At 57.1% G+C, this 23,943-nt stretch overlaps 1 protein-coding gene across 4 annotated transcripts in view; it reads right to left on the bottom strand.

The window, feature by feature from the left end:
* Positions 1 to 1,785: 1,785 nt before the first annotated feature.
* The window catches only part of FLNA (filamin A), a 75,599-nt gene continuing 53,441 nt past the window's right edge, over positions 1,786 to 23,943 (bottom strand). The window contains exons 28-48 of one of the 4 annotated variants that reach the window (XM_038748099.1): positions 23,696 to 23,852; positions 22,818 to 23,007; positions 22,460 to 22,483; positions 19,627 to 19,874; positions 18,616 to 18,708; positions 15,053 to 15,155; positions 14,040 to 14,180; positions 13,284 to 13,412; positions 12,672 to 12,845; positions 12,406 to 12,567; positions 11,276 to 11,479; positions 10,805 to 10,957; positions 10,026 to 10,148; positions 9,053 to 9,319; positions 8,006 to 8,143; positions 5,295 to 5,410; positions 4,261 to 4,393; positions 3,516 to 3,692; positions 3,171 to 3,389; positions 2,830 to 3,033; positions 1,786 to 2,157 (exon numbers count right to left, since the gene is read on the bottom strand). In XM_038748099.1, the coding sequence (XP_038604027.1) occupies positions 1,970 to 2,157; positions 2,830 to 3,033; positions 3,171 to 3,389; positions 3,516 to 3,692; positions 4,261 to 4,393; positions 5,295 to 5,410; positions 8,006 to 8,143; positions 9,053 to 9,319; positions 10,026 to 10,148; positions 10,805 to 10,957; positions 11,276 to 11,479; positions 12,406 to 12,567; positions 12,672 to 12,845; positions 13,284 to 13,412; positions 14,040 to 14,180; positions 15,053 to 15,155; positions 18,616 to 18,708; positions 19,627 to 19,874; positions 22,460 to 22,483; positions 22,818 to 23,007; positions 23,696 to 23,852 (3,343 nt within the window). In that variant the 3' untranslated portion in view covers positions 1,786 to 1,969. The remainder of the gene's footprint in view (positions 2,158 to 2,829; positions 3,034 to 3,170; positions 3,390 to 3,515; positions 3,693 to 4,260; positions 4,394 to 5,294; positions 5,411 to 8,005; positions 8,144 to 9,052; positions 9,320 to 10,025; positions 10,149 to 10,804; positions 10,958 to 11,275; positions 11,480 to 12,405; positions 12,568 to 12,671; positions 12,846 to 13,283; positions 13,413 to 14,039; positions 14,181 to 15,052; positions 15,156 to 18,615; positions 18,709 to 19,626; positions 19,875 to 22,459; positions 22,484 to 22,817; positions 23,008 to 23,695; positions 23,853 to 23,943) is intronic. The other 3 variants (XM_038748100.1, XM_038748101.1, XM_038748102.1) reach the window with 3 other exon arrangements.

Raw genomic sequence — 23,943 nt, 5'->3', positions numbered from 1 at the left:
ATGTGCCAGGCATTGTACTAAGCACCGTGGCTCAGTGGAAAGAGCATGGGCTTTGGAGTCAGAGGTCATGGGTTCAAATCCCAGCTCCGCCAACTGTCAGCTGTGTGACTTTGGGCAAGTCACTTCACTTCTGTGCTTCAGTTCTCTCATCTGTAAAATGGGGATTAAAACTGTGAGCCCCCCCGGGGGACAATCTGATCCCCTTGTCACCTCCCCAGTGCTTAGAACAGTGCTTCGCACATAGTAAGCACTTAATAAATGCCATCATCATCACCGGGGTAGATACAAGCTAATCAGACTGGACACAGACATGGGCCTCACAGCTTTAATCCCCATTTTCTAGATGAGGTAACTGAGGCCTAGAAGTAAAGTGTCTCGTGGAAGGCCACACAGCAGACAAGTGGCAGAGCTGGGATTAGAACCGAGGTCTTTACTCTCCATTAGGCCATGCTGCTTCTCTTTCCTTTCTTTCCACATGCAAACGGCAGACAGACATTGTTATGGTCTCATTTTCATTTCCCGGGTCAGCCCCAGTGTCCGAAAGATCACGCCGTAGGGTCGAGACCATTACCCTTCTTGCTAAAACATAATAATAATGGCATTTATTAAGCGCTTACTATGTGCAAAGCACTGTTCTAAGCGCTCGGTTGACGGGGGAAGGACATTCTAGGGGAAAATGCCAGCTCTGCCACCATTTTGCCCTAGGCCTTTTCGAGAGGCGCCTTGGTTGCCCCATTTGGGCATTAGGGGAGCCCGCCCATACGTCCAGGCTCGCACCCAGCACCGGTCAGAAAGTCAAAAGAAGTCACAGACCCGCCGGCCGGGCCAGGCCAGACCCTAACGGCCACCGCAAGTCGACAAACGCGGCCCAGAGAGTTGAAGCAGAACTTTATTTCCTCTGGATGAGCAGAGGCTTGGTAGTTGTGCACAAAACCAAAAATGAACAAAACGAAACAAAACGAAATAAAATAAAAAACCCACAAATCTTTTAGAGACTAAAACAAGAGGATCTGGTTATAACTGGAAGCGAAGGAGATGGCAGCGGCCCCCGGCCCCGTCACCGGTATAAATACAGCGTTCCCAGACCCACGGCTCCGACGGGCGACGGCAAAAATATATCTACGGCTGGAGATAAGGTTTTGCCCGGGCAGTGGTTTTTGAGAGGCGGCGTGGCTGGGACCAGTAGTACAGTGAGAGGGCGAGGGGGAAGGGAAGCCGGGTGGCAAGGAGACCCAGCGTGGGGAGGAGATGGGGAGTTTAAAGAAAGAAGCGATTTATGAACCCCCTCTCGCTCCCCGCCCGAACACTTATTCGCTTTGAGAGATCCATCTTGGATCCCCATCCCAGAATCTGGAGAGCCCTGGGAGTCTGGGACTGATGGGGAAATGTGGGTGGGTGGTAGTGGGTGGGTTGGGGGAGAGGGGGGGGTCTACCCTTTTCCTCCGCACAGGTGTGAGGGAGATGCCACCACTCCTCTGCTGACAAGGCCCCAGCTCACCCCCCGTCTGGAGGCCAAGTCCACCCTGTCCGAGACCCACGGCTGGTCAGGGTGGGGAAGGGTGAACGCAGCGGGAAGTCGGGCACCGGGAAGGTGCATTTCCCCATGTAAACAGGTCCACAGGTTGCCACTGGGTTGCTATCAAGGGTGGGGGGCCCAGGACGGGGGCCCCCCGCTCTCCTCCACCCTAGACTGTACCAACACAGGAAGAGCCAAACACACCGAGCAACCTGGCAGCGTGGGATCAGACTGCCCGTTCCCGGGTGCGGGGGTGGGGTGGGGTGGGAAAACTCGGTCACCTAGGCAGGATTACCTCAGGGCTGATGCTGTGTTTCGGGGGAAGGAGGTGGGTGGGGTGGGGGGGCACGCTAAGACAGTGTTAGGCGAGTTGGCACACAGCGGAGGAGTCTGGGCAAGGAAGGGCTCTCTCCTGGGGATGGGGTGTGTTGGGGCTGGAGGCCCAGGGCAGGGTTAAGGGACGGTCAGGTGGAAGGGGCTCCCGGGGATGTGGTCGTCCCCCCACTTGACCACCAAGGTGTAGTCGCCCTTGTCCTTCAGCAGGTAGGTGACACTGTACAGCCGGTTGCCTAGGTGTTTCACCAGGATCTCCTCACACGGGGTCTTCGGCCCATGGACCCCGACCAAGAGCATGTTGTTTCCTGATGAGGGGAGGCGAGAAGGCAGCCGTGAGGACCCCCAAGTCCAAGACGGGGTTCTGCCCTTTCCCACCCAGTCTTGATGACCTAGCGCCCCGGGCCTACCTCTACGCAACGTCAACAGCCAACCGGGCAAATCCCATGAAGGGAAGGCGACCCGGGCCTACCTCTGCCCAACGTCAACAGCCAACTGGGCAAATCCAATGAAGGGGAGGCGCCCCGGGCCTACCTCTACCCAACGTCAACAGCCAACCGGGCAAATCCCATGAAGGGGAGGCACCCCGGGCCTACCTCTACCCAACGTCAACAGCCAACTGGGCAAATCCCATGAAGGGGAGGAGGCTGGGAGATGGAGGGAGACCCTTAATCTGATCGTCTTCAAAGAGGGCAGAAGAAATGGACTGGATTCAGGTGGGCACCAGGAAGGAGTTAATGATTGGAGGGTCTCGGTCTCTCTCCCTCTCCATTTCTTGTTCGCTTTCTCTCACTCTGTGATGGAGGATACGGCACCATCCCGGAGGGAGGAGCCGCCGTAATCTGTCTGGCTCTTCTGTCCCGTAGGAACCCCCACAAGTGCGAAGGGGAGGATCGGCGAGCCCTACCACCCCCTCCCACGCTGAGCAGACAAGAGCAAAGCCTGCCAGCCTTCCCCGCCGCTCCCCAACTTCAGCCAACCTGCTTTGCTGCAGTCGACGGTGAAAGAGTTCTTCTGGCCCACAAAGGCCTTGTTGAGCCCCAGCCCCTTGGCCACCACTTTGCTGGCGTCGGAGTGGAATTTGGGCGGGGCTCCCTGCTGCAGAACCGCGTCCGCTTTGGTCACCGAGTCCACAAACACGGAGGAGGTCTCGTGGAGGCTGTGACTGCTCACCAGGCGGGGGCCTGAGAGGGAGAAGGAGAACAGCCGGATGGGCGATCCCACCGGGGGCTTCAAGACGCCGCCGACCTCGCCCAATCCATCGCCCCCGCAGCCCCGGTGCCCGGCCAGAGCCTCGCTCTGCGGCAGTAGTCGCCCTTACCTGTGACCTTAGCCTTGAAGGGGCTGCCCACAATGTGATAGGGACCCCCGTACTTGATGGAGATCAGGTAGCTGCCAGGCGCCATGGGGGTGTAGGTGACCTTGTAGCCCTCGGAGCACTCCTGGCAGTCCATCTTCACTTTGGAGGGGCCGTCGATGGTGACGGACAGAGCCCCCGCTCCCGCGCTAGTGGTGTTCACGATGAACTCGGCCGGGCTCCCTGTGGAGACAGAGAAGCAGCACGTGTCCCCTCGGCGTTCCCAAAGCCACGGGCCACGAGGGGGGTTGAAAGGGGCGGCCGGGAGCCACCGGGCCCACCTAGGCCCGCTGGGATGATGCCACCCACCTGTGATGCCCCCTTCCAGGCCGGCCCCGTAGGCGGAGACCATGCCCGGGTCCCCGCCTTGCCCGGGCTCCCCGACGCGGATCTTGAAGGGGCTGCCGGGGATGTGGGAGCCGTTGAACTTGACGTCGATCAGGTAGATGCCATTCTCGCGGGGGATGAAGCGCACGGCGTATTTGTCTGGGACAGAGAAGGCACAGTCAGGCCCGCCCTGACTGCTCTCCTGGGGATGGGGAGGGGTCGGATCTCCCCCGCAGCCAGACCCCTTCCCGTGGACAACTTTGGCCTTTGGGTAGCGAGCATTTTTAACAGTGAACCGCCAGTTGGGGTCAGTTCTGACCCAACTCCCCTTGCCCTTCAAACACACACACACACACCTCCGCCCCGTCTGGAACCTCTGGTTCAGGGCCAGGCCCGGGCCCTGCCACCACATCCTACTAGCTCGCCCCACCGGCGTAGGAAAGAGGAGCCCTTCGGCTGAGAGAATCCAAGGAAGAAAGGATGTGCCGGGAGAATGCCAGCCAAGAAAGAGGGCCCTGGGCTCCAGGAGGGAAATTCTCTGGACAGCCTGTGCCAGCCCTCATCTGGCAGTGCTACTCTAGTTCAGGTGCTTCTTTCTGGCCTACCTGCCGACCTGCTCCTGCTATTTCCAGGCGCCCACCTCCTCCTTCTCCATCCGCTCCTCCTCCATTCCCCACCCCCTGCCCTCTTCCCGGTGCTCCATCTGGTCTCCCCGGCAGGACCTTACCTTGGTCTATCTCAGTGACGTAGCACTCCTCCAGGGCCCCGGACGGGCTGTGCACTTTGGCATCAATGACGCCCTTGGCCCCGTTGAGGCTGACTGCAAAAGAGGCTGGCTGGTTGACCTTTAACCCTGACTCCTAAAAGTACAGCAGATCCGGTTAGGGGCAGTAGAGACAAGAGCCATGGAAAAGCGCTGGGGGTGGGGGGGGGAAGGGGGAGGGCAGGGGGTGCCCCTGCTGGATCAGGAGAACTCGGGAAAAGGGAGAAGGAAAAGAGGATGGTGGAGGATGGAGAAGTGATGGAGGAGGAAGAGCACAGTTGAAGAGATTACGTGACTTACCCAGTTTGCAACTAAACACAGTTTAAAGAGGGAGAGCTAGCTGCCCCGTGAGAAAGCGAGGCACACATGCTCTGATATGTGCACGCAAGCGCGTGCACACACCCCTGGTCACCTGCCCTCCCCCTTCCAGGGCAGGCACACGGGCAGACCCCAGGGGGAGGGGAGAGACACAGTGGAGGACACCATGTAGCCAAGACAAGCTCTCCCTCTTTAAACTTCCACCCGGGCGCCCCTTGTGCGCCCGGGGCCTGTTAAAAGCCTTTAGACTCGAGACACGAGAGAAACCACAGTAGCGGGTGGAGAGCGGCGCCTTCGCCGGCCCGGGGCAGGCATGGCTAGAGCAGAGCTTCCTGACCTCCTAACCTGCTTCTTCCTGGGGCCCACGGGGCTCCCTGGGACACTGGAAACCCAGGGCTGCCTCAACAGCCTAATGCCACCGCTTCCAGACGCGTCAGCGGCACAGCGGGGCAGATGAGCGAGAGGGGAGCGGCTGAGGCCTTCTCCTTGGAGGAGCGGGACTGAGCTCCTCCCCAGGGATCGGTTCCCCCACCTCCGCCCGCCCTCCAGCCTTCCCTGCGGCTTGTCCGAGGACAGCCCTGGCAGCACAGTCCGCTCTAGCCATGGCCCGGCCCGGGCAGCGGAGGGCCGGCCCGCCCGCCCGCGGGAGCTACGGCCGGTGGTTTCTCTCAGTGCCTCACCTGAAGACTAGAAACAGTGAGGCGGCGAGCGTCGTCCGAAGGAGAGGCCACGGGCACCACGAAGGGGCTGTCGGGGATGTGGTCGTCATTGAACTTCACCGAGACCTCGTAGTCACCTGGGGAGAGGGGCAGGGGCGGACGTTGGAAATGGGGGGTGGCGGGGAACAGTCTCCATCCACCCCCTTGGTACTCCCCAGCGCTCAGTACGGTGTTCTGCACACAGTAAGGGCTGCTGCGGGATCATGGGCAAGTCACTTAACTCCTCTCTGCCTTAATTACCACATCTTTAAAATGGGGACTAAGACTGTGAGCCCCTTTTGGGACATGGATTGTATCTTGTATCCACCCCAGCACTTAGTATGGTGCCTGGCACATAGTAAGCACTTAAATAGCATTTCAAAAACACCCCCCAAAAAATCTAAGGCAGCCATGTGATGCAATCAGTAAGAGATCCAGTAAGCACATAAATATCATTTCAAAAAAAAACCCCAAAAAATCTAAGGCAGCCATGTGACACAATCAGTAAGAGAGCCAATAAGCCCCAGGAAGAGAAGGGGAAGCCAGGAAGTAACCCTTTTGCTAGCAGATCCCAGCTCTCTCCATCATCAAGGCTCTTTTGAAATCATATCTCCTCCAGGAGGCCTTCCCTGACTAAATCCTCATCTCCCCACTGCCACCTGGGCCCTACCGAAGCACTTGGGGGTCTCTAGACTTTACGATCATCGTGGGCATGGGGCGTGTTTACCAACTGTTTTTATTTTCCCAAGCACTTAGTACACTGCTCTGCACACAGTAAGTGCTCAGTAAATATTATTGATTGATACTTACCAACCTGCAATTGCACTTTATGTACATAGGATTATATGCGATTACTTCCCCATCATTCTAGTGTCTGACACTAGACACTTTTAGACTGTGAGCCCACTGATGGGTAGGGACTGTCTCTATATGTTGCCAACTTGTACTTCCCAAGCGCTTAGTACAGTGCTCTGCACAGTAAGCGCTCAATACGATTGATGATGATGATGACACCCTCACTAGACTGCTGAGGGCAGGGATCAGATTCTATTGTGTACTCTCCCAAGGGGTTAGTACAATGCTCTGCGCACAATAGGTAGGCCCTCGAATACTACTGCCAGGCCCAAGAAATTTGAAGATTTGAAGAGGAGGCAGTCCAGAGAAAAGCACCAAAACATTCATTTTTCACTGCGAGAAAGAGTAGGTTCCGAGAGGAAAGGTGAAAGAGGAACTTTACGGGTAAGAACGTGGTTGGTTTTCTGAGGACGGTGACCAGTTTTCCATATCCACAGGGGGATGAGTCAGGGCAAGGTCTAAAAAGCCCCAGAACAGGTTTCCCCGGTAAGTCGAGCACCTATCCCTGCAGATATTTATAAAAGAGGCAGCTTGCCATCTTGGGTTTAGATGATCTACGTGCTCCCAGCCCTAGGGGTCCAGGACTTAGCCTTCCAAGGGAAAAAACCTGTTGAGTGGACTGTGGCCAAGGACAGGGCAGAGAGGCAGCATTGCCAAGTGGCAAGAACACGGGCTTGAGAGTCTGAGGACGTGGGTTCTAATCCCGACGCCACCATTTGTCTGCTGTATGACCCTGGGCAAGCCACTTAACTTCTCCGTGCCTCAGTTACTTCATCTGTAAAACAGGACCGAAGACTGTGAGCTCCACGTGGGACAACCTGATTACCGTGTATCTACCCCAGCACTTAGAACAGTGCTTGGCACATAGTCAGCGCTTGGTAAAATATCATTATTATATTATTATTAGTACTATAGGGTCAGCCCCAGGCTCAGGAGCTGGCACGGGTTAGGTAAGTGTAAGTCGCTAGCAATTCTGAGCATGTGCTGAACGGCTTAGCGTGCGTAAGGAAGGCTTAGCCAGGAGTGAAAAGAGAGGGGTGTCTTGGATTAGCCCACGGTCCTCCCTGGGGCGGGGCCAGTTGGAGCTCCTCCTGGCAGGGAAGTGGATCTTTGGTCCATTGCCCCATCCCCACTTCAATCCATACTTCATGCTGCTGCCCGGATTATCTTTGTCCAGAAACGCTCTGAGCATATTACTCCCCTCTTCAAAAATCTCCAGTGGCTACCAATCAATCTGCGCATCAGGCAGAAACTCCTCACCCTGGGCTTCCAGGCTGTCCATCCCCTGGCCCCCTCCTACCTCACCTCCATTCTCTCCTTCTCCAGCCCAGCCCGCACCCTCCGCTCCTCCGCCGCTAATCTCCTCACCGTACCTCGTTCTCGCCTGTTCCGCCATCGACCCCCGGGCCCGGAATGCCCTCCCTCTGCCCATCCGCCAAGCTAGCTCTCTTCCTCCCTTCAAGGCCCTACTGAGAGCTCACCTCCCCCAGGAGGCCTTCCCAGACTGAGCCCTTTCCTTCCACTGCCCCCCCGTCTCCATCCCCCCATCTTACCTCCTTCCCTTCCCCACAGCACTTGTATATATGTATATATGTTTGTACATATTTATTACTCTATTTATTTACTTTACTTGTACATATCTATTCTATTTATTTTGTTAGTATGTTTGGTTTTGTTCTCCGTCTCCCCCTTTTAGACTGTGAGCCCACTGCTGGGTAGGGACCGTCTCTAGATATTGCCAGCTTGTACTTCCCAAGCACTTAGTACAGTGCTCTGCACACAGTAAGCGCTCAATAAATACGATTGATGATGATGATCCCAACTCCGCTGCCTCTTACCAGGCTCCTGGACGATGTAGGACACGCCACATGAACCGTCCTTCCGGTCCTCGAAAGCGATCTCAGCCTTGCTGGGACCCTCCACGGCAATGGACAGACCCCCAGCCCCGGCCTCTCGGGTCCAGATGCTGAACTCCGCTGTGGAGAGAGAGAGAGAGAGAGAGCGAGATGGGTGGGCATTCAGGTGTGGGGGCACAGACCACATCACGGGGGGTGGTCTGGGTTTGGGTTGGTTTCCTTCTTGAGACCAAGTGGAGTTTCTCCTCCTGCTAACTCTTCCCTGCTAGATAAGTTCCTTGAGGGCAGGGATTGGGTCTACTAAATCTACTGGGGTCTCTCAAGCACTTAGTCCAGGGAAGCAGTGTGGCCTAGGGGAAAGAGCATGGGCCTGGGAGTTGTCAGAGGACATGGGTTCTAATGCCGGCTCTGCCACGTTTCTGCGGTGTGACCTTGGACAAGTCACTTCACTTCTCTAGGTCTCAGGTACCTCCCCTGTAAAATGCGGATTAAGACAGTGTCCAAGTGTAAAACAGGTGGGGATTAAGACAGCGAGCACCGTGTGAGATAGGGACAGCGTCCAACCTGATTACCTTGTATCGACCGGAGTGCTCAGAACAGTGTTTGGCACATATTTGCTTAACAAATACCATCATTTTTATTATTGTTACAGAGTAATCAATAAATGTTATTGAGTGATTGGTTCTCTCCAACCCCAGAGGACTGGCCATGGTTCAGGAATCTCCAGGGCTGTAACACTGAGCTCCCAGCCTGGCAGTTTGCCTTGTCCTGGTCTGGTTCCTAAAAAGGGCGCTCAGGGAGGGAACGTGGAGGGTGCCCTCTCCAAATTGGCTTTATAGGACCCCCCCCCCCCCCCCCCCAGGTCAAGGCTAATGTTCTCAGGCAAGGAGGGGCTTCGACAAGGAAATAGCTCGCTCAACAGCTCCGAACCACGCTTCAGTGTTGGGGAGGGGGCAGGTCGACGACCCCGCTTTCGACCGTCAGGGCAGGAAATGGGCATCTGGGGAGTAGGAGGCACGAGGGACATACCTGGCACCCCGGCTTCTGCCCGCTCGAGGCCAGGGCCTCCGGCCCGCACTTTATGGGCCCCGCCTTCTCCCAAGGGCCCCACGGTGAACTGGAAGGGGCTTCCGGGGACGTGCTGGCCCTTGTACTTGACATTGACCGTATGGACGCCCATCTCAGTGGGCACGAAGCGGATGCAGTAGGTGTTGTTCTCGCCTTCCATGATCTCGGCTTCGTGGGTCTTGCCCGAAGGACTGGTCACCTGGGCCGTCATGTCCCGGATGTTGATTTCTGAGGGGGCAGGGGAGGGGTGGAGAAGGGGGAAAAGGAGGGGATCGGTTGGGTCAGGAGCCTACTCTTGGTGCTGATCAGCCTTCCTGCCCCTGAGGGGACTCTTACTTCCTCCAGCTCCCTTTCCCTCAGCCATCTGCTCCTGACCCCAAGAGATCTCAGCGTGGCTCAATGGAAAGAGCCCGGGAGTCAGAGGTCATGGGGTCAAATCCCGGCGCCACCAATTGTCAGCTGTGTGACTTTGGGCAAGTCACTTCACTTCTCCGGGCCTCAGTTCCCTCATCTGTAAAATGGGGATGAATCCTGTGAGCCCCATGTGGGACAACCTGATTACCCTGTACCCTCCCCAGTGCTTAGAACAGTGCTTTGCACATAGTGAGCGCTTAACAAATGCCATTATTATTATTATTATCTCCATCTCTGCAACCATCTAATGGACTTCGTGGTTGCCCTAGGGTAGGCAGCTGCTGCGCGTCGGAAGCTCTCAGTACAGTGCTCTGCACACAGTTAACACTACTGGCTGTTTAATTGACTGATAGATGCCACTGTTGTCAATAGTTGTCTTGGAGAGAGGGCAGAGTCCCACGTATGGCTCTCCCCACCCCTCCCTGCCACTGTCCTTCTATTCCACAATAACAGGGCACGACCTGGCAACTTCTTCAGCGCCAGTCCAGCCCTGCCCATGCCCTACGCAGGGCCTCGCTACCTGGAATCTTCAGGCTGAGGTCGCAATGGCTGCCAACATTGGCCACCGAGGGGGCACGCTGTTTTCGGGTGATGCTCTCCTTGACCCGGCCTTCTCCTGTCACCTTTACGGAGAATGGGCTGCCTGTGGATGAAAGAGGGGACCCCCGGATAAGTCACACCCTCCCTCCGCTGCACCAGGGTGTGTGCGTATGCGTGCGTGGGCACGCACGGGCTTTGGAGTCGGAGGTCAGGGGTTCAAATCCCAGCTCTGCCAACTGTCAGCTGTGTGACTTTGGGCAAGTCACTTCACTTCTCCAGGCCTCAGTTACCTCATCTGTAAAATGGGGATTAAAACTGTGAGCCCACCCCGGGACAACCTGATCACCTTGTAACCTCCGCAGCGCTTAGAACAGTGCTTTGCACATAGTAAGCGCTTAACAAATACCATCATTATTATTATTACTACACATACACACACACACATGGAAATTTTGATCAGGGTAAAAGGGGGCCACGGGCACACAGCCCCTCCCCTAATTGGAGGGTTGAAGCCAGGACCCATCTTCCCAAGTCAGAGATGGGAGCTCCGGGGATAGCAGAGGATGGCGTTCGTGCCCAGTTGTTGGCAGAGGCGCTATGGAAACAGCAGAACCTCTGCTGGAGGTAATAGATGTGTTGAAGATTCAGCAGGGAGAGGAAAAGGCGGTGGGAGGGCAAGGGACTGAGAAGCACAGACCCCTAGGTGTCAGGGCAGATACTAGGGTGGGACCGGGGCAGTCCCCGGGCCACCTCTTTCACCTGGCACGTGCTGATCCGCAAACTTGATGTTGATGATGTAGTTGCCAGGCTCTGTGGGGCAGTAGGTGACTTTGCAGGTGCCATCTTCCAGGTCCTCGGTGTTGATGTCCACCTTGCTGGGGCCCTCGATGGAAAGACTGAGGCCACCATAGCCTGCACAGAGAGAGAGAACCACGTCAGGCTCCAGGACAAAGGAGTCACCCTCGGTCTCTAAGTCGGGGACTTTGACCTTGTTGGACTCTGGACGGAGAAGGAGCCAAGCTGGAGACCACTGAGCTAAATTAATGAGTCTTTCTGTTGTTGTGGACTCAGTTGGCCCTCCCCTTTCCTCAATTTTCCCCAGTGGTACCAAGCTGTCCACTGCTGGGCCCCAGAGAGGCACTGGCTAAACCCAAGAATTGTGGGTCTTGGGCCAGGGGACCTCCACCTCAGGCACAGCCCCACTCCCCCACACCAGGGCCGAGCTAGTACCTGCGTCCCGGGTGTCGATGATGAATTCCGCAGGCTCAAAGGTCCGGCCCTCACTCAGGCCCGGGCCCGAGACCCGCACCCGGCTGGCGTCCCCGATCTCCGACTGGCTGATGGTCACGGTGATGGGGCTGTTGGGGATGTGGTGGCCGTTCTTCTTGATGTTCACTATGTGCTCGCCAATCTCCTTGGGGACGAAGGAGATGCCTGGGGAGGGGTGAGAGCGATGCTGAGTGAGCAGGACAGGCAGCGGAAGGGGCTGCAGGGAGTTTTTAATCAGGCTGGACACAGTCCCTGTCCCATATGGGGCTCAGTCTTCAGCCCCATTTTACAGATGAGGTAACTGAAGCCCAGAGAAGTGAAGTGGCTTGCCCAAGGTCCCACGGCAAAAGCGTGGGCGAGCTGGAATTAGAACCAAGGTCCTCTAACTCCCAGGCCTGGGCTCTAGTCATTAGGCCATGCTGCTTCTCCTATTTATATCGACGCCCATTTACTTGTGTTGATGTCTGTTTCCCCCACTCTAGGCTGTGATCCCGTTGTGGGCAGGGATTGTCGGTCTCTATTGTGACACTGTACTTTCCAAGCGCTTAGTACAGTGTTCTGCACACAGTAAGCGCTCAATAAATACAGCTGAATTGAATGAATGACAGTCTGGCCATGCCCCTGCCCCCGACTTTCCACAGCATCTCTGGGATGTTTTGGTGCCTCGTTTTCTGTTCCCTCTGTGTCTCTATGTAGCAGGAGTTGGCCAAACTGGGCAGAGACCATGGCTAGGCCAGGAGGAATTTTTTTGGGTGGGAGGACAGGGATGGACGGACAGGGAGGCACTGTCCCCCTTTCCTTTTCTCCCACTCCCCTCTGCATCCCCTGATTTGTCCCCTTTGTTCTTTCTCCATCCCAGCCCCACAGCACTTACGTGCCTATCTGTAATTTATTTATATTCATGTCTGTCTCCCCCACCTCTAGACTGTAAGCTCACTGTGGGCAGGGAATGTGTCTGTTTATCACTGTATTCTCCCAAGCACTTAGTACAGCGCTCTGCAGATAGTAAGTGCTCAATAAATACGATTGAAAGAATGAATGAATGAGGGCCAAGGGCAGAGCAGAGGGATTAAAGGCCGGAAATTCCTTACCAACATGGCCGTTGCGCAGCCTCTTGAGTAGGCAGGGCTCTTCGCGGCCCGAGGGCGGGATGACTGTGGCGGTCAGCTGGCTGATGTCCGTCTCGGTGATGTTGAGGGGGATGTCCGCGGCAGAGCCCACTTTCAGGTGGGACATGCGTATGGAGTCGTCCCCTGGGGGAGGGCGGGGGGCCGTGAGCAAAGCCACGTCCAGCCCGGGAAAGAGGGCACAAACCCCCGCCCCATCCCACCTTCCCTCCGCCGCCACCGCAGCCCACCTGTGATCTTGGCTGTGAAGGGGCTGCCGGGGATGTGTTTATCGTTGTATTTGACCAGGATGTTGTAGTCGCCAGGCAGGACGGGGAGGTAGGAGACCGTGCAGGTGCCATCCTGGTTGTCGGTACAGCCGATGTCGGCCTTGGAAGGACCCTCGATGGCCAGGGACAGGCCGCCTGTGGCAAAGAACCATGCCCGCTGTTATGGGACGCCGTGCCAGTGCTGGGGGAGCTTGGGCAGGGGCTACCGTTTGGTCTGGGGAGGCTGCTGGTTAAGTGTGTGCTGGAGGGCAGACTGCCAAGCCAGGCAGGCCAAAGGGTTCATCACTCTGGCCTTCTGGCCCATTCATTCCCTCTCCTGGAGCCTGGCACCTTCTGGCCCAAATCCCCATTCTTCCAAATATTCCAGCCCCACAGTGCCATTTTGCTCTAGAGCTGTGATCTGGAGCCTGGAAAGGTCACCAAGACCAGCCCCTGGGCTCTCCAGAAGGGAGTTAGTCATGGCCCACGTGGAGTTTGTGTCACTGGCCACCCCTCACCCTTGAAATTCCCCAGCCCGCTCTCCCTGTCCAACGCACTTCACAAGCCCCCTGCCCGTCCCGCCCCACTACTTACCCTCGCCGGCATCCTTCGTGTTGACGGTGAAGACAGCCGGCTTGTTGACCACCCCGTGGATGAGTCCCGGTCCATAGGCTGTCACGTGGCCGCTGTTGACGTAATCCACGTAGAACTGCAAGGGGCTTCCTGGATGGGAGTCGCGGTGTGGGGTTAGGAAACGCCGCTGGACACGGCCCCACCTCCTCGCTCGGGCCCGGAATAACACAGGAACTCTGAAGCACCACCTCCCCTCCGGCCCTCAGAGGCCACTGCCGATTTAGATGGCAGTCATGTGCCTTGCTAACATGGCAACCACTTTGGACTTCACTAAAATGGTGCCTGAACTAGCTTTTTTTCCCCTGAGATGGCCGGATTTGCAGTTCAAACTGCCCAGCATTCTCTGCATTGTAATGTATGGCTGCCGTTTTACATCTTTCTAGCAGGCTGAGTCTTAAAAGGGGTAGCTGTCCTTCAAGGCTTGGTTCATGCAGGGGAAGGTCAACGCAAGAGGCACCCGGACGTCCCCTGGGATCCCTTCTTGGCCGCCCCCCCTCCACCATCCCGATTGGGGATAAAGTCTGTCAGGATGGGGGAGAGGAGACAAAAGGGAATGAGTGGAGGGTGGGAGAGAGACAGTGGTGGCGATGGAAAGGCTCCAGCTGTGGTCCCAGGAGAAGGTGGGACACAACTCATGAACTTGGGGAGGCCCCACAATTTGGATAGACCCAGATCTCCCAGACGTCCTGATCCGGGCTGACCCAGAGCTGCGCTTACCTGGAATGTGCATGTTGTCGTAGCGGATGTCCATCTCATGCAGCCCGGCTTCCGTTGGGGCGTACCTCACCGTCACGGTCCCGTCTTTGTTGTCCGTGATATCTGGTTTCGCAACCTTTCCAGATGGCATGCGGACTTCACCTGCAAACATCACTCTGCCTGTGAGCCTCAAGGGGACCGTCTCGGGGGCAATCCCATACCGGAAAGCACCAATGACTTCTCACCCAGCTTCCTGGCACACCACCACTGGTATTTCCTGGGCACAGAGAGCAGTACTAGATGCTTGAGGTCATTCAAGTCTCCCCCTTTTAGACTGTGAGCCCACTGTTGGGTAGGGACTGTCTCTATGTTGCCAACTTGTACTTCCCAAGCGCTTAGTACAGTGCTCTGCACACAGTAAGGGCTCAATAAATACGATTGATTGATTGATTCAGCAGGTGAGGACACAGTCACTGCCCTCAAGGAGCTCCCTGCCTAATAGGGGAGGCAGGTGCTACAAACCACAAACAGCGAGCTGCAGGCTCTAGGGCAATGCCCACTGCAAGGGGGAAAAGGCATCCTCTCCTAAAGGGGGAGAGAGCAGTTTCCTTTGGCACGGGCACAAAGGAATCTGCTTGGACTGTGAGCCCCAGAAAGGACATAGACTGTGTCCAATCTGACCAGCTTGTATCTACCCCAGTACTTAGAACAGTGACACAAAAAACAAATACCATGAAAAAAAACCACACTTCTAAAAGTCAAATGGAGAACTGAGGTAAGATCTTAGCTTGGGCCTAATGAGCAGGTTTGCCCAGATTGAGGGAGAGCAATGATGACTGTGGGTCAGTTCTTCAGATGCTGGAAGGGGTGGGCAGGGGGGGACTTCCAGCATTCCTCAACAATCACTCAGGGTCTGTTTTTAACCAAAACACCTTCCTGGGGTGGAGTGGGGAGAGGTGGAGGTTGCTCTGAGGCATGGGTGATTTGTGGGGTGCTGTGTGGAATGGGTGTGTGGATGCAAACAAGCTGCCCACCTGTAATCTCTCCCTTCTTGATGGTGAAGGGGATGACCAGGTCAAAAGGTCGCAGGCCAGCCACATCCAATCCGTTCACTCCCATCAGCGGGCGGTCGGTTGCCTAAACACCAAGGGAGAGCCCCCCAACCCCGGTCCGGGTACCGTTAGTGAGGGCTTCTGGGGCAGGGGACAGAAGGGAGGGGAGGGAGGGAGGAGTCGCATGCAGTAATGGAACACGAAGCAAACAAGACGAGACGACAACCCACCCGTCCCTGCACACCTTCGGCATCGCACCCTGTGGCCAGGACATCTCTGAGTCCCGCCCCACCTTTGCCCTCCCGCCCTCTCCACCCCAACAGGGCCCGGGCACAGACAGTCTGGAGTTGGGACAGGTCTGTCTTGATTTGAGCAGAGGGGCAGAGTTGTGGGGGGCGGGGGGCACAGAGGACCTGCGTCCCCACCTCCAGCCTCCTGAGGCCAGGTCTTTTTGTGGTCCCTATAGCTGGGCCTCCTGAGTGATGGGTGAGCCCACCCTGAGCTCCGAGAGGTAGAGCAATACTAGCAAAAGGGCACAGAGCTCTGCTTGGGTCTTGCCAGGAGGGGTAGGATGGCTCGGAGCCAGAATTGGGTGGGTGTTAGGAAAGGTCTGCTCGAGTCCACCAGGGGATGGACATTCAAAGACCAAGGCCAAGATCAAAGGCCAGAGAGGAGACTGGGACTGGACAGAGATAAATTAGGGTTGGACGTGGCCTGCAGTTGGATTCAGAGTAAAGTGCCCTCCACTAGAGCCACAGTCCCTCTAAGACTTCTCCGAGCTGGTGAGAAGGCAGAGCGGAAACCACAGGGAAGGTGAGAGCCTGGAGAACCGATATCTCCAGACTGATTTCTGGTTGACAGCTTCACTGGCCGCTCACCCACACCCGCAGCCTCGGGCCTTCTTCCCAAACAAACCCCCAGGGCCCCCCTAGACCCCAGAGTTTTATTCCTGCTCCCTCTGCACACCCTGTGTGGAAGTGCGGGAGACAGAAGCAGCAGCAACAGGTCCTAGATAAATAGAGGGGTGGTCCAAAGCACGGCGATTCTTCTGGGGGAAGCTGGTGCGGAAGCAGGTCCCAACTCCCTTCTCTCCCACTAGTGATCCCAACATCCACCCACCCTGGTGAGCTCGAAGGTCACCGAAGGCACCTGACAGCGACCCTTCAGACAGGCAGAGGGCCTGGGACTTGGTGGAGTCGGGGCCAGAGGGTCTTGTCCACAGGTCCAGGCTCCTCTCACCTGCAGCCCTTCCAGGGACTCGGCCAGGGCCAAGCTCCTGGGCCGGGCGGGGTTGGCATGAGGCCCATCTTATCAACCCGGATTTGGACACTTCCCAGGGCTCTGGTTCCACTAGGAAGACACAGGACCACTGGATCGCAGGTCACCCGGACCAGCCCACGGGGCGCTGATGTCTCCATCCCGGGGCCATTGAGATGGGACTTGCTAGCCTCCTTCAGGGTGAGCGGTTCACAGCCAGCTCAGCATGGCTCTAGCTGCCACCGGTACCACTCATTCATTCATATTTATTGAGCGCTTATTGTGTGCAGAGCACTGGACTAAGCGCTTGGGAAGTCCAAGTTGGCAACATATAGAGACGGTCCCTACCCAACAGTGGGCTTACAGTCTAGAAGGGGGAGACAGAGAACAAAACATATTAACATATTAACAAATTAAAATAAAATAGAATAAATATGTACAAATAAAATAGAGTAATAAATACATACAAATATGTATATATTTGTGGTATATACATATACCACTACCACTACTGCTGCCACAGCACCTGGCCAGTGCTGGACTGGGCCAGACTCTGGATTTCTAGTCCCTACATGATGAACCAGACAAGGGAAGGTGGGCCCCGAAATGAGAGAAGAGGAAGACCTTCAGCAACCGGTTGACTGCGTTCTCCCCACAAAGCCCCCAACCTCTTCCATGGCGACCCCAAAACAGGAGACCCTCTCACCACCACCCTCTGCCTACTTCCCCAATTCTCCCTAAGCACCCCCAGACCACTCCTCTGAAAGCAACAAAAGGAGGCGGGATGGGGGAAAATAAATAAAAAAGATTAAGGAGTCCAGCCAGCTCGTTCTGCTAGGAATACCTGTAAGAAAGCGCCACACGCCGACAACTGCAAAGACTGGGCTCGCTGCCAGGGCCCGCAGGGACCGACTCTGCTTCCCCACCACCCCTCACCTCTGCCCGCCATCCCAACAAAGACAACACAATGGCTCGCGGTGAGAGGACAAGATGACTGGACGGGACTGGTGATTTCCGGTGCCAGAAAGGAAAGATGACACGAAAGGGCGAGGAAACTTCTCCCCTACTCCCGACCCCCATGAAACATGAATGCAGGACAGATGGACACACAAAGCCCCCGGCCCCCCTCCCCCACGGAGTCAGACGCAGCCGCTAGAGATGGAGGAAGAAAAGGCTGAGTTCACGATAAGAGACTCTGAAAAGCCCAGACCGGCTGCATTGGAAGGGAGAAGGCTCGGACCCTGGAATTCATGCGGCTCGAGGTGGCTGCAGGGGAAAGGGAGGGGAAAGGCGGGGAGGGGAGCGGACAGGCCGGGGCCAGGCATCTACAAAAAAAAGAAATCACCACTAGACTAAGCTTATTGTGGGCAGGACATCTGTCTATTATTATACTGTACTCTCCCAAGGGCTTCGTACAGTGATCTGCACAAAGTAAGCATTGAATAAATACGATTGACTATCTCCCAGCCTCAGACTCTTCAGACTTCATCCCAATTCTTAGAGGGCAAGGCCGATAGTCTAGGAACACTCTCTCCTCCTGCCCTGTGGTGAAACCAATAGGAGGCAGATGAGAAAGATGGAAGCCTCCCATGAGCTCCTGAAGGAGCAGTTCAACCTACAGCCTCCCCATCCGCTAACCCCTTGGAGCCTGGAGGCAAGGCCTGTGATCAAGTCTCAAGCAGGTGTCCGTCAACTGATCCCCTCTTGCCTGTCCCCAACCAAGCCCCTACTCAGACTCCCTCTGGCCTGCCGTCCTGCAGTCTGAGGTGCCCGGATTCTGCGGTGAAATCTAGAGGGACCCCACGTTAGCAGCAGGGAGGACAGCCTCCTTTCCCAGGGGACCCGTCACGGGGCATCTCCCGGGAGACTCAGAGGAGAAGGGAGCAAGGAAGGACAGTGACTGACTGTGACAGGGGGGCGGTCAGAGACTGGGGCAAAGTGGGGAAGGGTTACCTGAGGCTTTGGATGCCAGGGAACCCATCTCCCCGTCCCAATTTTAGAACCCCAACCCACTCCAGCTGCAGCCCTGCAGAGAAAGTCAGGGCCTGGTTAGGAGGTGAGAGCTGAGTCTGAAGCCCTGCAGTCTACTGGGGTGACCCCTGCCCAGGCCAGGCTTTCCAAGCCAGTTAAAGAACTTGACAGGGAGGGGAGAGTCAAGGGAGGCGGGGTGAGGTGGTTGGGGTGTCCAGCATTGAATTCCAGGGCTGCAGAGGCTTTCCCAGAATGCTCCTGATGGGCTTTTCCCCCTCTCGGAAAAGAAGAGAGAGAAGCGCGGTTACTGTTGGTACCCAGGGTTGCTGCATGCCCGGCGGGTATGGGTAGGGTGGGGCTAGCTGCTGTGGCATCATCTGCTGAGCGGCCGGCTGATCACCATCCAGCGCCTGTGATGGGAGGGAAGGCGGGAGGCAAGAAGAGGTTAACATACAGGGAGAGGACGGGACCCAGGGCGGGCACGCGGGTCAGGGCTGGGAGAGCCGACCCGTGGCAAAGGGCTAACACCATTACAACCTGTAATGAGCAAGAGATCATTAGAACCCAGGGAGGGTTGCGAGCCAGGGCAGGGGAGCGACAAGAGCAACAGCAACAGATGTGGGGAGGCCGGGAGGGAGCCCAAAGCCCTGGCAAGGAAATGGCAGCATCCACGTGCCAGCACATCTCCACTTCGCGACTCAGGGCTCGGGCCAGAGAGTTTCGTCAACTGGTGCCCACGCTGCAGGTCAAGGGTTACGAAGTTGGCTGGTGCGGCGGGGTGGGGGCCAGGTCAGGGTTGTCAATTCCAGAGTCCTGGTGGTCGCGCCCAGTGACATGGCATGACTAGAAAAGAGCCCACTCACCAGAAGCCGAGGGGCATGGTGCCTGGTATGGGGGGCCACTCCAAGGACCCAAAATGGAGGGATCCCCCCCCTAAGGGACTGGGACTGTGTCTGGCTTGATTATTTTGTATGCACCTCAGTGCTTAGCATAAACTAAGCACTTAACAAATGCCAATTATGTCTGAATGGACCAGCAGGAGCCTCCAGAAGTCAGTTAGGCCCTTTGTTTTTGATTCTGGGTAGCACCAGGCCAAGCCCGGCCCGAGGACAAGGGAAGGGGAAGGGCGAGGAGCTAGCAATGATGGCTATATGGCAAGCGAGGGCTAAGAGGCAGCTGATTGTCTGCTATGCACCAAGACTGGAATCCTGGTCTGAGGACTGCTCACCACTAACAGAGGGCCGAAGACCTGCAGGGGAAAAGGGCCGGGAGTGAGACGAGACCAGTTGGTCCCTTCGTCCCCCAAGGCCGGGCCTGTGGTCACTCACCATGACTTGGAAGGGGCTGTTGGGGATGTGCTCGCCACCAAAGCGCACGCAGATAACGTATTTTCCTGGCTGGGGGGCCGTGTAGAAGATGTCGAAGGTGCCGTCCTCGTTCTCCACCACGTCCACGTCCACCTCCGAGCCATCAGGGGTGCAGACCGTGCAAGTCACCTTGCCCTTCCCCGCAGCCTTGGCATCCACCGTGATCACCGTCTCCTCGCCGATCTGGATGGTGGGCCCGATGCCGGCGCCTGGCCCCAAGGAGGGGAGGAGGGAGTGTGCCCCACAGGGGAGAGAAGCAGGGAAGGGAAAACAGGTTTAGATGGGGAGGGTCACATCCAGCCGGGCCACCACCCCCTCCCCAACCCAGCTTCCTCTGGCACCCGCACAGCCAAGGGAACCTCCCGCCCCATCCCCAGCCCCCAAGATGGGGATAGTCCCCTGCAGGGGGGGGGGACGGTGAGTGGTTTCTCAGCAGACAGGAAAGCTTCTTCCCTTCTCCACGCTCACAGACAACTCCACCTCCAACGACTCCTCCGGCACACCCTCCCAGGATCCCAGTCTAAGCCTGAAAGGAGGAGCCCATCCACTCTGCCCAGAGGTACCCCCCGCTGCCAATTTGGGCAGAGGGATCCCCGTCCCGGAAGCAGAGCCCAAACCAGACAAGCAAAGGGCCAAATGGCAGCAGGGCCAAAGTGCCCTCAAATCCGGGAAGGGCAACCGAGGCTGCCGCACGTCCAGGCTTCGGGGCAGGAGCCAGCCCCTCCCTGGCCTGGATGCCCTCTCTGGCATTGTGCCCACCTGTCCACCCTGCTCAGCCCCGCCACCCCCGTGCTGTGTGCAGAAGGAAGTGAAGGAAAATACCTGAGGCAGCGTGTTTGGTGACCCTCCTCTCCCCCCGCCACCCCAGGCCGAAGGTGAAAGTGGAGCTTCCTGACGACTGAGACCACCCCACCCATCCAAGGCGACCCCAGGGCTAGAGAAGCGCAGCAGTCAGCCAACGGGGAGCAAGCCGAGGCCAGGAGCCGGGGTGGAGGTTGAGGAACAGGGACAGGGAGGGAGGAGGGGGATTAGAAGGGCTCAGCAGGGTTAGCACGGCGGTGGTGGTGGTGGTGGTGGTGGTTTGGGAATGAGGTCAAGCTGAAAGGGCAGCCTGGCAAGGGAGTAGGCAAAGCAGCATACACAGGGCGCCCAGTGGCCCCCAGAGGAGACTGGACAGTGACGTTATGGTTCAAGAGTCAAAATCGCTGTTCGGTTGGCCCCAGGTTCACCTGGCCGGTCCCTACAGGGCAGTGGTGCATCGTGGGATCCGTCGTGAAGCTGGGAGCATCAGCACAGAGCCAGGTGGGTTCTAGAAGCCTGGCCATGCTCTTCCCCCACCAGCCCACCCCAGGAGAACCCCATGGAGACCTCCCAAAACCCAGTTACAATTAAGGGGTGAGAGAAGAGCTCCAAACGAGCGACCCCAGTGGAAACCAGCACCCCTCGGGGACGATCCAAGCTGTCTAGCCCTCTATGCGTTCCCTCCATTTCTGAGGGGGCTGCGTTTCAGCCACGGGAGAGGGCAGCGGCCATCTGGCCAGCGACTCGGAAGCGGTCCTCACTGCCCGCACCGAGACCCCAGCTGGGGCGGGCTTGGCTCCACAGACATAACGTCACTGCTGAGGGGAACGCCGCTTCTGGGCTCTAGGGATTCTAGCCTCTAGCCATGCTGGCCTTCCCAGGCACCTACGGTAGCCAGCAACCTCCTCCGACACTCCAGAAATTGTTGCATCCCAACTCCCCTCTCCCCCGCGCCTCCCCTCTCGGCTCATGCAGGCCTGTCCGCCTCCCGCCAGTCCACGAGATCAGATGGATGGAGGAGGCCTCGCCAAGATCGGGAACAGGAGTCTGAGGATCCTGCCAACACAGTCTGCCCAGGGTCCTGCCCAAGGTCGGGGGTTACTTTCTCCAAATCCTGGGGCGGGCTCCAGCCCCTGGGGAAGAGGTGGGGCTCGGGAAGATTGCGACAAGGCAGGGGTTCAGACCACCCAGGAGGGAGGAGGACCTAGTCAGGGAATAATAATAATAATAATGTTGGTATTTGTTAAGCGCTTACTGTGTGCCAACCACTGTTCTAAGCACTGTAGGGATACAAGGTAATCAAGGTTGTCCCACATGGGGCTCACAGTCTTCATCCCCATTTTACAGATAAGGGAACGGAGACACAGAAGTTAAGTGACTTGCCCAAAGTCACACAGCTGACAAGTGGAGGAGCCGGGATTAGAACCCATGACCTCTGACTCCCAAGCCAGTGCTCTTTCGACCGAAGGAAGCAAACCCAGGGGGTGAGACCTGGGGAGACCCCGGGGGTTTTTTGTGACCACGGGCCGAGGGAGTGTCAGTTGAGTACGGAGAGAAGGGGACGAGAGAAGGGGACGGCAGGTCGGAAGGCACCCTTCCCCTTGTCAGGGAGTGGGAGGGGAAGACAAGGAGGGAGAGAAAAATCATGAGGACCCAGTTTCCCAGTGGCGTCCCCAGTACCTCCAAAAGAGGTTGCAGTGTGTTTCGAGATCCACAGACCCCAGTTTCCCAGGCAGAGGCGGCCTCTGAACTCCCCGCAAGGGGCCCACAGCTGCTCGCCAGCTCCGGCTTCCCCGGGCCCTCTCTTTTCCCGCGACTCCCTCCCCGGACCCGACGTCTCCAGCGGGCCCCCGCCCAGTTCTGCCCACGGTTGGGTGCCGCAGCTGTGGACCTCTTGAGGGTATGGAGATGATCGGGGAGAAAATGATCCCAACCGGGAGGGTGGGCAGAGAAGAGAGGGAGAAGTTTGGGTTTGCACCAGCAAGCAGCTTACCTAGCCCGTGACCTCCAATTGACACTGAGGTGAAAGGGCAAAGAGCAAGGAAAGTCAAGTGAGACAAAAAGGTCACAAAAATGAGGAAAAAAAAAAAAACAAGGGCACACCACACTCACCCACCCACACGCCCACGACACACATCCACACACAACTGGGGAGAGAGTGCTTCTGCAGGGTACTGACACGATGGGGTGAACAGCAGCAGTGAAACGAGACGTGGGTCTGTCAGAAAGCGAGTGTCCGCGGTGCTGTTGCCGACTCCGGGTCGCGGGTGGGGACCGACGCCCCCAGCCTTAACTGGCCCCTAGGGATTGAGGGGGGCGACCGGCGGCCCCCTCCCCGCCAGCTCTCTCACCTGTGACGGTGCACTTGCTGGCATCGCCGGTGGGCAGGGCCCGGATGCGGTAGGGGGAGTAGGGGATCTCATCTCCACCGTACTTGATCAAGATGGTGTAGCGGCCAGTCATGTCCGGCACGTAGGACACCGTGTAGGTGCCGTCCTGGTTGTCGCGGATGGTTGTCTTTTTGGGCTTCCCTTCGGGGTCCTGCAGTGGGAGTGGGGAGAAGGGGAGAAAGGAGGAGAGAAAGAGGGGAGACGGAGCGATGCAAAGAGGGAGAGAGGAAAAAGATAAAAAAAGGAGACAGTGAGAGACAGAGAGAGTGAGAGAGAGACACACGCCTTGGAAATCCAAGCCCTGTACTAGCATGGGGAGGGAGGGGAAAGCAGCATGATCCTGCCAAAAGGGTTCTGATGACTTGACACCTGTCCACATGTTTTGTTTTGTTGTCTGTCTCCCCCTTCTAGACTGTGAGCCCGTTATTGGGTAGGGACCATCTCTGTATGTTGCCAACTTGTACTTCCCAAGCGCTTAATACAGTGCTCTGCACACAGTAAGCGCTCAATAAATACAATTGAATGGACAAGGGGCCTACAGCTGGGAAACCGGGGCATGTGGATCCAGGAGGTGGAGGGAAGGAATGTATTGGCTTCACCCCTCTCCTTTCCTCAAAACCTCAGGCCCCTGGTTAAATGGATCAAGAGCCACTGGGTGAACTTCAGCTCAGGACTCTGTTGCCCCATGGGGGTCTCAAGGCGGACCCAGGGCTGGCAGTGGCAAGCAGCAAAGGTTTAAGAGGTTTGCTGTCATGACACCCTTATGCGTACACCCCTTCCCCCCCACCACACACAACCCCCCATAACTGGGCACCCCTAGAGGGTCTATCCCAGCTCACCGTAATTTGGACAGCCAGAAGGCCCTCGCCAGCATCCTTGGCATCAATGGTAAACTCCACCGGGAGGCTGGCTGGCACACCGGTGGTGTTGAGTCCGGGACCGCTGGCCTTCACTTTACTGGCATCGTGAGTGGGCAGGACCTTCACCTTGAAGGGACTGGGAAAGCAGAGATACCACAGCTGAGCTACCCCCGGACCCTCCAGCTCCCAGCCCCCGACCATGTGTCCCGCCTTCTGCTCGCAGGAGG

Source organism: Tachyglossus aculeatus, chromosome 6 (genome assembly GCF_015852505.1).
Source record: "Tachyglossus aculeatus isolate mTacAcu1 chromosome 6, mTacAcu1.pri, whole genome shotgun sequence".
NCBI lineage: Eukaryota > Metazoa > Chordata > Mammalia > Monotremata > Tachyglossidae > Tachyglossus > Tachyglossus aculeatus.
The sequence above is the reverse complement of the archived record's forward strand: the minus strand, read 5'-3'. Positions and strand labels throughout refer to the sequence as shown.